The 12,759-nt window shown below is 44.8% G+C and overlaps 1 protein-coding gene across 10 annotated transcripts in view; it reads right to left on the reverse strand.

The window, feature by feature from the left end:
* Positions 1-9,924, reverse strand: part of ZNF618 (zinc finger protein 618) — a 184,111-nt gene extending 174,187 nt beyond the window's left edge. For all 10 annotated transcript variants that reach the window (XM_066256438.1, XM_066256434.1, XM_066256433.1 and 7 more), the window contains exon 1: positions 9,803-9,924. In XM_066256438.1, coding sequence (XP_066112535.1) covers positions 9,803-9,835 — 33 coding nt within the window. In that variant the 5' untranslated portion in view covers positions 9,836-9,924. The remainder of the gene's footprint in view (positions 1-9,802) is intronic.
* Between the last annotated feature and the right edge of the window lie 2,835 nt (positions 9,925-12,759).

Genomic DNA, 12,759 nt, shown 5'->3' on the forward strand with positions numbered 1-12,759 from the left:
CAGGTTTCTCCAGTCCTCCACTGTTTATGAGGTGCGCTGGAGTCCGACGGTGATGCCTGCAGGAAGCCTGGGAGGGGTGTATGAGTGGACGGCTCTCCCACTTCACACACACAACAAAGGCTGTGGCCCTGTCACACACATGGTTGAAATGGGAGGAGGGCAGGAACTGATCAGAGAGGAGAACACATACCCTGTTAAAGGTCTAAAAATCCCAAACTTTTTAAATCCTAGACCAGCAACTAGAACAAGATTAAGGGACCCATTCACCTTCGTCGGCACCCATCTGGGACTCCAGGTTTAAACAATTTACCCCACAGGACGCGAAATAATCGGCACTAGTTACCAAAATTAGCACCTGTTTAAAAAGAACACATATGGAGGGCTTCGGTGAAAAAAAGCATTTCCAAATATGCTATTTCATTATTCCATCCCATTTCCCAGATGTAGAAATTAAGATTCATCCATGGTCTTACAGTGTGTAGCAAACCCAAGTCATCCTCCAGGAACCCCAGGTCCTGCCTCGTCCCTCTGCCATGTCACCTGTACGACAGGAGTGAGCAAGGGACACTGCTGGACCCAGTGGCCCAGCCACCAGTATCTCTCCCCTTTGAAACCTGTTCATTCCAGGATCAGCCAAAGAAGCAGGTCAATCAGCCCTACTTTGATGACAACCCTGAGGGTATCTAATTATAACAGTCAGAAGCCTCTATTTCTCAAGACCAAATTAACTGTAATTCCTTTTGACACAATGTATGCGCCAATAGTAGGAAAAGCACTGGTTGAGGAGTTAAGAAATCTGAGGTTTGAAGTTCCACCACTGCCTATTCACTGAGGTTTTGGACAAGTAACTCCACCTCAGTTCCGTGCGTGCGTGCGTGCGTGCGTGCGTATCTAAATCAAAAACAACAAATTGGCTTTATGTCCCATGCTAACCCCAAGTGACTGGTAACATACTAAAAAGGACTCTGAGACCACTGGCTAGACTCAATGGAAGAAACTGGCATAATAGATTAGCAATGTCTGCCACAGGCTTGGCAGTGGAAAGCGGTGGCATATATGTTACTCATGTATCATTCCTGGATTAGATGGTGTACAAATAACATATTCTTATTCTAAGTGAAAAGCACTTTGCCCTTTACAAAGTTTTTTCTCCACATCTCTCACTACTTTTTACAAGAATCCTGTGCCACACCAATCATCATCATCATCATCGTCCCTACTTTACAGACAGCGTGCAGAGAAATGAAGTACTTCAGTAAAGATCACGAACGATAAATAGTGGAGCAGAGGAAGGAGCCAAGCCTGTCCCTGGAACTTCAACCTGTTCATTACACCCTTGGAAATGTCAGACTGGTGCTCTGCCACTGGCAGGACAGTTCATGCACGTGCCTGTACAGAAAGGCCACTGTTTACAAAGCATCACCACCTCCCTCCCACTGGCTACGTACACCTTTAAGAGAAGCAAAGCTATGAAAGGAAAGGGGTGCTAACTCAGAGTTCCAGAAGCTTCTTCTCAAGATGAAGTCCTGCCTCACTGTACAGGTGGAGAAGCCACACCTACAGATAAGTGAGGATAAAAAAGTAAAAACACAGGCCCTGACCGGATAGCTCAGTCGCTTAAGAGTGTTGTCTTGGCCTGACCAGACGGTGGCACAGTGGATAGAGCATCAGACAGGGACACGGAGGACCCGGGTTCGAGACCCCGAGGTCACCAGCTTGAGCGCGGGCTCATCTGGTTTGAACAAGGCTCACCAGCTTGAGCCCAAGGTCGCTGGCTCGAGCAAGGGGTCACCCAGTCTGCTGTAGCCCACCGGTCATGGCACCTGAGAAAGCAATCAATGAACAACTAAGGTGCCGCAACGAAGAACTGATGCTTCTCATCTCTTTCCCTTCCTGTCTGTCTGTCACTAGCTGCCCTCTCTCTGTCTCTCTCTGTCTCTGTCTCACACACACACACACACACACACACACACACAAGTGTTGTCCTGAAACAACAAGGTTGCAGGCAGGTTCAATCCCTGGTCAGAGCACACACAGGGGAAGCAATCAATGGGTGCAGGACTGAATAGAACAACAAATGAATGCGTCCCTCCCCCTCCCCTCTCCCCCTTCCCCTCTCTGTCTCACTAAAAATAAAAAAGAAATTAAGCCCTGGCTGAACAGCTCAGTCAGTCAGAGCATCATCCCAGAGCAGGGAGTCGCCAGTTCGATTCCCCAGTCAGGGCACATACAGGAGCAGCTCCAGGTTTCTCTCTCCCTGTCTCTCTCAAAAACAAACAAAAAAAAATTAAAAGATTTTGTAACTGCTTTTTGGAAAGAAAAAAAATGAGAGGGACAAACAGTGTGTGTTATAACAGAACACATCTACTGTAATACACATCACAATTTCAGAAATAGGAAAATATGGGAATATGACCATTGAGGAAATATGGTCTAATTCACACTGCGATCCTGTGCTCACTTGCTGAGCTGACCCACACATAATGTGTTCAAAATTGGCCGTTTTATAAAACTTACCCCCCAAAAAAGATTAAGTAAATAAACAGAATGTTCCCAGTTTTCTCCCATAAATTTTCCTGCATCTTTGACATCTGCAAACCAGAAACCAAGCAAAGACGGGGTCTAGTTGAACATCAAATCACACAGCTACTTTACATTGAAGGGACCTATGTGTCCAGGGGGTCTGCACACAGCCCCCTAATGTCCAGTTCCTGGGCCTGTGGCCAAGAAGGCCAGCACCTGGAGCAAACATGGGGTACTGTTGAGCCCCTTCCACCTCAAGGCTGCCCATTTCCACCTCCTTAGAAATACTAAGTCCTATTCACCATACCTGCAAATCAGCCATCTGGATGGTGACCCTGGGTGGTCCCCAAACCATTTTAAATAAATAGTTCCCACAACAAAGTGAAGGGGGTGGGAACTTTGAAAACATTCCCCAAGACAGGTTAAGTCAAAGAAGCATTATTCCCATCCGACAACTCCTGTGCATGACCAGTCCAAGGGAGCCTCGGCCTCAGGGCTGGCTCTGAGAAAAGGTGCCATTGCTCTCTAATCAAACACTGGTTGTGACCAAATGGCCACATCCAAAATGGTCACCTCCTTATTCTTCACCGGACTCAAATCCTACTGAGCTTTTTCCAAAATTCAAATTAAGTCATCAAATATTCATTGAGCTGCTGCTCTGTGCCAGACCCTAGAATGAATAACCCATGATCTCTGCCCTCAAGGAACTCACAAGCTGGCTGGAGAAACAAATGCAACCAACCAACTCTCATGTGTCGGCCCAGAGCATCTGGGAAGTACCGCGAAGTGGGGAGATATGAACTCTACCCGGGAGGCTCAGGAGGGCTCCACAGAAGAGGACGCGCAGGTGGTCTGCAGGGGGTCTGGTTTCTCATGGAGCAAAGATGAATGAGGGAAAGGGCACTAGAGACAGCAGAGCCCAGCGTGAGCAGAAGCTCAAAGGTACACAGTTCACCAGGATTAAGATTTATCACTTTTAAACACTGCCACAGGATTTGAAACAAATCCAGACCTATTCAGAGGAGCTAGAGCATCCCTGGAATGAACACATTGAGAACACCTTCGACAAGAAAGATGTATAAGGCCCAGGAAATGTCCCATCCTAGTCTGTCTTAAAGCCAACAACCAAAAAAAGTACCATTTCTGTTGTTACCTAATTTGCCCATTGAAGATAAGCCACTGAGTATTATTTTGGGGACTTCTTATTGGGACTCAATCTCCCCAAATGGAGATCCATTGGCTCCTGAGTCAGGAGATAACAAGTGTTGACTACCCTCCAAAAGCCAGTTTCAAAAAACGAGCTGGGTACTTTCACATGTGCTGCTTTATTTAACTGTAAAACAACCCTTCAAGGTCAAGATTACTTCCCCCCTTTCTCCAGATGCAGAAGCTGTGGTTCCAAAACCAGAAGTGACTTTCCCAGAGCAATACAAAGCTAGCCATGCAATGAGGTTGGATTTCAAACTCTCGTCTGGTTGACCTCAAATCCAGCTTTCCATTTCACCAACTGCGTGGATGTCAGAAATTTTCTATGCCCCTGACGTAAGGCCTTTCCCAGGGGGAATTTCCTGGTGGTTCCATGTTCAGTTCAGAAATGAATTTTCCTGACAGACCACCTTTGCCCCCTCTCCTCCCTCCCCTCAAGCCGTAACCCTAGTCTTCCCCACCCACCGTCTTCTTACATCTTCACCCTTTCCAACCACACTTTATTTAATACCTACCTCCTACAACTGCCTCCGGCACTTTTCAACTTAATTGGCACACATGCTGGAGTTGCTAGCCATCATTTGTCACTTTTAACTACAGCATTCTGGCCTAACCCTAGCAGAAGACTGCTTTGGGACAAATAAAAGGGAGGTGTGGACCACTTTCGCCAGAAGAGGCTAAATGGATGGAACTCATCACTGCTATCAGCTGAAATGCCTCCAAGCAGATAGAGCTCAGGAAGGAAGTCCCACCAACACAGCCAAGAGCTTTGAAAGATGTGTCACTGACTTTCTGAGGACACCCCAGTAACAACTAGGTGGAATACTACTTTGTGCTGTTCAATACAGAAGTCACTAGCCACATGTGGCTGTGGCTGCTGAGCAGGTGGCATGGGGCTAATCAGAAAAGACTTAACATGCTCCCCCCAAAAGAATATAAAATATCACATTAATAATTTTTATATTAATGACATATTAAAATGATGGTATTATGGGCATATTGGGTTAAATAAACTATATTATTAAAATTAATCTCAGCTGTTTCTTTTTTACTCTTTTTTTTTTTTAAAGGATTACTAGAAAATTTAAAACCACTCATGTGGCTCACATTTGCGGCTCGAATCTTGATTTCTATTGGACAGCAGTGGTCTGACACATTTAAAGATGAAGAGAAACTAATTCCGGAGTGTTTAGGAAGTGCACACACACAAAAATAGAGACGCACACAGAGTCTGATTAAAATTTGAATACAGCACCAACATGAACTCTCTACCTCCAGAAAAATTCCTCTGGCAATTTGAAGAAAAATGAGAAATAAAAGTAACTGTGACAGCTCTCCTTCCCAGCAAGACAGGGATTCCAAATACTCCAAATGTCCTTTCTAGCAAGAAAACCTGGCAAAGATGTGGCCTTCACGCCAGCACCCGTCCTGTCCTTCAGGTCTCATCCAAGGCCAACAAGTGGAGGTGCAAGCCAGCCCACCAGGCAGCTGAGACTTCTTCACAGGTGGCCCTTAAGGCCGGCTCAACCCGGGGACAAGCCTGCGGCACGGGGCACCTATGCCACGGGGTGCATGTAAAAGTCAGCTAGGATAATAAATGAGAAAATAAGGCATAAGCAGTCAAGTGCAAACGCAGTGCATCATGGCGGATCACGGAGCCCAGAACCTTTCAAACTCTTTACAACCATGACTCACAGCAGCAATCCCATTTCTTATCATGCACATTCATCAGCAAATATAAATAAAACAAAAGTTTCATGAGGCAACACTTACCTTCCATACTGCGCGATGCCTCTGCTGTTTTGTGTTTGCCTGTATTCTACTCTATTTTTTTATGCTGATTATGATCCACAAAACTGATTTCCCAACCCACTAACGGGTCGTGAAGTAGCCTAGCCGGAGCATGGTAAATGAGAGGTGCACTCCCCACTCTGTGATAGGAATTGAGCCCCTCTCTCCAGAACATGGGTGCGGATGTGATCCCAGAATCCTTCTCAACCCAGTGATCTGGGTGGCTACAGCCAATCGCTTGGGAGTCAGAACCAGAGATGAATCCTATTGATTATTACCGTTGTTCTGATCCCAAGCTCTCATTTTACAAGTGCAAAAACTGAGGCTCAGAAGGAAAAAGGGATTTGTCCAAGGTCATACAGCATGACTGTGGAAAAGGTAGGACTCCTGTGAACGCACAAATCTACTTTTCACTTGACATCAGCGGGGAGGAGACACAACTGATGCGCAACATTACAAGAACATGGAAAAAATTCAGATTTCACCATGATCATGAAAAAGTCAGCTAGCTTATACACCCAGTAGAACACAGCAAGGAAGTTCTTATCACCCTCACCAAGGAGAAGACATGAGTATTCTGAGGTCAGAGGAAGCAGCAGGCCAAGAGCTGAGTCAAAGGGGGGGGGGGGGGGCGCGGGACTGTATCTGACAATGGAGGAGTTTTTAAACTCTGTGTCTCAAATGAAACAAACCATTGGCTGTTTATTTTCTAGGACCAAGGAGGGGTCAGCCTTCCACCAACCAGCCATCTTTGTTGCTTTCCTTCTGCAAAAGCAAGAGGCCTTGTTCAAGTTCACCACTGTGCAGGGCTAAAGTATAAGCAAACCCTGTTTCCTTGCTTGGTCCAAAGTCAAGCCATAAAGCAGGCCCTTGAAATCTCAAACCTTATTAGAAAAAAAAAATTCCTTAGGCAGAAAAGCAAAACATTAAGTAATAAGAGTCTCCACTGTGAAAGTGAGTATAAATGATATTTCACCAAAATAACTCAGCCCATCATCAAATTACCACCCCTCAAGTCCAATTTGCCAGATTTTTTTGCCCAATATTATAAGAAAGCGTGGTGAGCTAATAAAAATTAGCTCATGTATCCATTTCTGGTCACACTTCCATCTAAAACAGGAGGTAAGAGAGGCAAGGCCCATGGCAGATCTCAATCTTGAGAGATGCCAACAGAAACAAAAGAAAACTGACCCCACCTCCAACAGTACCATCATGCACTTCTATTTCCTCTACAACAAACATGATCAGAATAAACAATTTGTTTGTTTGTTTTTTAAGGGAAAAACAGGTCTAAAAAACAGAAATGATTTTCAATTTCTAGCCCAGAGTTCCCTTTAAAACATAGACAACAAAACAAAATTTCAGCAGAATGGAATGAAGGAATCCGAGTTGTGTGTCAGGAGAGCCAGGACACACACAAAGGGACGTGCTGCAATTTATTTTTATTCCTTGCACCAGAAATAACCTGTTATCAACCATCCTGACTTTTCCTCAGATGCCTGGTAGGGGTGCCCACCTACCCTCCCCAGCCCAGGTCACAGCTTTCCTCTATCTCTTGCTAAACTCAGGCCTACTGTTTCATGAGGCCACCAGAGCCCTTGGAAATTATAAATTCTTTGACCGTCCTAGACATCGGCCTAAATAATTCAACAGAAAAAAAATTTTTTTAATTATGCTACTTAAAAAAAAAAAAAAAAAAAAGCTTATTCCAAATATGTCAGAATGTGGCCAGTCAGCCCTGAAGGATTTTGTTACTAAAAAAAATAAAAATCTCCAAAATGCAATGGCGATGATGGGAAATGTCAAACCTCTGCCACTATCAAATATATTTCACAGAATTCGTATCCCTTTAGAAATCGGAATTTCTACAAAACAGGTTGGGAATCCATGGACTGAAGCTACCATTTCTTCCCAGACCAGCTGGTGGCTGGTGAAAGGAACACAGAGAATCCTGTTCTAGCCCTGTGTGACCCAAGGTCACGCCCTGCAATGCTGACAATATTCCTCTCTTTTGGAAAGAAAAATTAGAACTTTTTTTTTTTTTTGGGGGGGGGGTTGTTTTGGTTCCAAAATTCCCATCAGGTTCATTACAAATCACAGTTCAGCTCTGGGTGGGTATCTTAAATTTATCTGTTAAATTTTAATTTGGTCAATATTTGTCTTCTAAAAAAAAATTTTTTTTTTTTTTGTTTCACCTTCATCTGATTCATTTTAAGACCAAAAAATACATCAAATGCTGTTTGCACATGTGTTTTCCTGTTCCAAAAGCAAGTATCTTTGGGTTTGGCTTTTGTTTTGTATTTTGACTTTTTCTTCCTTCAAACATAAAATTAAATTTTGATGCTAGAATCAGCTGAATTGGTATTTTACCCCATTTTTTTCCCAGCAAAGTAAGTGTTCCACTAGAGAAGGTAGATAAGAATTAGAATTTTCATCTCCTCTCTTGTCTTTCCCTCTCTATCTTTCCTTCTTGTTAAATCAGTAAAATTTGTGCTTTTTTAAAAAAAAAAAATCAAACACCCCAAAATGATCAAGGCTAATGGATTTTTCTTCCCCTTTGAAAGTAATCAAATTTGTGGGAGAAAAAAATACCGAATGTTAACACTTACCAAGCCCACATCACAATCAAAGAGGCCTGAAACCAATCTATATATATTTTTAAAAAATAAATTTTTCAAATTGGAAGAGTGAGCAAGCAGAGAAGGAAAAATTTTCTTCCTCCAAGAATTCCTCAACCCTGTCTTTATCAACTGATTCAGTTGCATGTCATAAAAAATGAGCTTCTGTGAATCCACTGTTAGTTTTTTCATAATAATGTTAATTATGCATATCTTATTTTAATGGCGGTCTCTCCTACAAATCTGTGGGCTACTCAATTTGTATAATGTAATGAATTTACATTTTTTCCACTAAATGTAGCTCAAAAAAGGTTTCTGACATTTTCTGAATAAAACAACAACAACAAAAAAGAAATGTCCAGACCTTTCAGAAAACAAAATAAAAAAACAGTCTTAATTATTCCAGCAAAACACAACAAAATAACACAAAACCAACAAACGCAGGGGGGAAAAAGAGGATTTCACTCTAACTTTTCCAGTTTCTGTTTTTCTTTAGAACCTTGGGATTTAAATGCAATAAAATGTAAATACAAAATTAAAAATAAAAACAACCTACAATTTCTGGGTGTGTCCAAAGCCAACATTTTAGGGACTATTTTCTCCTGTAAATCCTTCCTTCTTGGAAATAGAAAAACTTAAACATTGTCAAATGGTGAAATTAGTCTTTTTTGCCCGCTTAACTAACCAAGTTCCAAATTACAATGAAGTACAATTTCTAATTGCTTCATAATGCCAATTTCTCCCAGTTTTCCCTAAACTCAACCATTTCCCTCCTTTTCTCATTCCAATTAGTTTTTTTCTCAAACTAAAATGAGTTGAACAGCCAAACTGACTTCAGTTTCAGGAAGCTTTTTGCTTTCATCCTTTCAAAAACTGAATTCATTCAAATTCCAGCTTAATTTTCATTTACATATTATCTGGATTTGGCTTCAGAAATAAAAATTGTCTTCATGCTCCTGGAAAGATCAAAGTAAAAATTTTCACCCCCAAAAAGGAAAAAAAAGAATCCCTTTACCCTCCACTACCTTATAGTGCAAACTTTTGAAAAAATAAGAAATAAAAAATATTTCTTTTCAATTTTAATTTCTTTTTTTATTTACAAAATAGTATCCTCTAGGTGGCGTCGTTTTAATGGGAAAAAACTACCGTTTGAAGAAAAATTAGAAAAAAAAAATGAGAAAGGGAAATATGGCCTAAAAAAATAAAAGATTATTGCAAAAATGGGGGGCCAGGGAGGAAAGATCTCCCGGGGGGTCATCAGGATCCCAGAGCGCCGAGATGGTCAGGGGGAAATTGCAAATTTGGAGGGGAGGGGGGAGAGCTGGAAGGGGTTGCATTTTTGCAAAATGTGAATTGTCCAAACTGAAATGGCTGCTCTGTTCTCTCACCGCTTTGTTTTCTGGGCTCCGGTCCGAGCCTGGGGCCGGAGAGGGCGCCGAGTGGGGGTCCGAAAAGACCCCATCGTCTCCCCCACCCTCCTCGCACGCCGCGGCACCCGGGGGGGCTATCTAGACCCCGACCCTCCTGTTTGCGCCCACAAAAAGCCCGCAAACGTGCCCTGGCACTTTGCATTTTGCAAATCTTGCAATGAAGTGGCGCAGCGCCCCGGGCCCCGGCCCCCCGGGGTCCCCCGCGCAGTGCATGCCCCCGGCCCCCCGTCGTACCTGCGGAGCCGCCGCGCCGCCCGGCTGGTTCATGGGTCCGTGCGGGAGGAGGCGGCCCCGGCGCGTCCTGCTCCTCCCGGGCCGGGCTGCTGGTGCGCGCACAATGCCGCCGCCGCCGCCGCCGCCGCCGCTCCCTCCTCCGCCCGCCCCGCTCAGGCCGGGGGGGCGGGGGCGCTGGGGGCGCGCGGGGGGGGCGCCCGGCCCTCGCCCCCACCCCCGGCCCGCACCAGCTGCCGCCGCCGCCGCCGCCGAGCCACCCCTCGTGGGGCCGCCGCCGCCCCCCGCCGCCCTGCCCGCCCCCGGGCCGGCCTCGCAGCGCGGCCCGCGAGCTCCGGGCCTCGGCCTCGGCCTCCGCGCCGCCGGCCTCCGCACCGCACACAAAGCCGGCCGGCCCCCGGGCGCGCCGCTCCAGCCCGCCTGCCAGCCCTGGGGCCGCGGCGCACCCGCCCCCCAAACTTTCCCGCGCCGCGCCCTGCCCTCCCCGCGCCCCCAGTGCCCGCCCCCCAGCGCCCTACTGCCCTCCCCCGCTCTCCAGACCCTCGGAAAGGTCATTTTCACGTTGGAAAAAAAGTTTGGGGAGCTGCCTCTCAGTGGAACACAAAGGGTTAATGGGAACTCTTCTGCTCCCCCCCACCCACCCCCAAAAAAATCAGATTGATTTTTTAAATAAAGTTTGAAGAGCTGGCTTTATGGAATAATGGGAAGGCTCGATGAAGATATTCCTATTGCCCCTGCCACCCCTCCAAAGACATCTAAAGTCATTTAAAAATAAAAGTTTGAAAAGCTGGCCCTATGTCAGACAAGAGGGGTTAAGGGGACTCTTTCTAGACCCCCGAATCAGATTGATTTTAAAAATAAATATTTGAGGGGCTGCTCTATAATTATATGAAATGCTGGGTGAACAGAATTTCTACCTACTCCAATCAAAAAAAAAATTTAAGAACATTTATTTTAAAAATAAAAGTTTAAAGAAAGGGCAGCCCTATATAAGACAAGAGGGGTTAAGGTTAACTGGGATTCACCTCCTCCCATATCCCCTAATCAAGTTCATTTTAGAAAGAAAAACTTGAGAAACTTCCTATGTGAAATAAAGATGAACAAGAATGTTTCCATCCAACATTCTAAAAAATCAGACTTTTTTTTATTTTATTTGAGGAACTGCCTCCTTGTGACTTGGGAAGTTTTAAGGGGGATTTTTTTCTTTATTAGCCCTCCTCATCACACACACACCCCAAATCAATTAAAAAAAAAAAAAAAACTAGGCGTGAAGGCCCTGCCCATAAAGAGACAAGAGGGATTACTGGGTCCATCCTACATCTCCTATGATTGATTGATTTTTAGAATAAAAATTTGAAGAACTGCTCATATAGGAGATGAAAGAAATCTTTCTTTGCTCCTCCCCAAGAGAAAAATATAAGGGTAGTCTCTTTTTTTTTTTTTTTAATAAAAGCATAGGAAATTAAACAGGTTTCTTTTCACTGCCCCCACCTTAAAGAAAATTTTGTTAAGTTTAAAGAGCTATATGAATATGAGAATAAAAGGGTTACAGAAGTTTTTTCTCTGCACTCCCCAGAAAGGTTATTATTGTTTACATGTCAGAAAACTGCAGGGCAGTAGAGAAGACACTTCCTCTCCCTGAAGAATGAAAGTGTGGGAACGTAGTGGTCCATAGGAGGCATAGAATTAAGAGACACATTGTTACCAGGACCAAACTCCCCTAGCACACATAAGAGGGTAATAGGGATATTCTAACTGCCCACCCCCCAAAAAAAAGTTGGAGAGTCATTAAAAATATAAAGTGTCTATTTACCTCCCAGCCAGCCTGGCAAGTATGTTCCTGGCAGAGGCTTGGCAGGCTTTGCCAAAACTGGTGTAAGGCAGGAACCAAGGAGAACAGGGCAGCCTACAGAGTTTGGCAGAGTTGTGCCTCCATGAGCCCTGGGCATACGTGCTGGCCAGGCACCCACTGCCTGCCTGCCCCTCTCCACCAGGTGGCTGAGGCCATGTTGCCCGGACAGATGACCAGCTTTGAAGTCTCTGGCTCCTCCCCTCTGTGAAGGTTTCTGGACACCTTTCTCAAGGACAAGCCCTCTCCTCTGTCTAGTGAAGCTACCCCCTGACCTCAGGCCCTGGAATAGAAACTGGACCCCAAATAACATTGCATCTCAGTCACCAGACTCAGAGCTATAGAGTTATCAAGGGGTGGAAAGCCTACAACTGAGAGTCAGGAAAACATGATGCAATTAATATTTATTGAGCATTTACTATGTGCCCAGCACTTTATGTGTAGTAGGGCAGACACATCATAGCACAGAGGACTGCTGGAAGCAAGCAGCCCTTCTCAAACTTGAGCGATCTTCAGAATCACAGGGAGGACCTGTACAAAGACAGGTTGTTGGGCCCCACCCAGAATTTGCATTTCTAACAAGTTCCCAGATGACGCTTAATAAAGCTGCTGGTCTAAGGACTGCATTTTAAACCATTGCAATACAGCAAAATGTGCAGGTGCAGAGAAAGAGGAAGGGCCCAATGCAGCCTATGGGGTCAGCAAAGATTCCAGGAAGAATAATGCCCTGCTGCAAGGTTGGGTGGAAGTACCCTTCCTCTCAGGATCTTAATCATATGGCAGGGTTCTCTGGATCAGGTATTCTTTTTTTTTTTTTAATTAATTAATTAATTAATTTGTGACAGGTAGAGAGACAGAGGGACAGATAGGGACAGACAGACAGGAAGGGAGAGAGATGAGAATCATCAATTCTTTGTTGCAACACCTTAGTTGTTTATTGATTGTTTCCTCATATATGCCTTGACGGGGGGTACAGCAAACCGAGTGACTCCTTGCTCAAGCCAGCGACCTTGAAGCTGGTGAGTCTTGTTCAAACCAGTTGAGCCTGCGCTCAAGCTGGCAACCTTGGGGTCTCGAATCTGGGTCCTCCGCATCCCAGTCCGACGCTCTA

Source organism: Saccopteryx bilineata, chromosome 2 (assembly GCF_036850765.1).
Source record: "Saccopteryx bilineata isolate mSacBil1 chromosome 2, mSacBil1_pri_phased_curated, whole genome shotgun sequence".
Lineage (NCBI taxonomy): Eukaryota > Metazoa > Chordata > Mammalia > Chiroptera > Emballonuridae > Saccopteryx > Saccopteryx bilineata.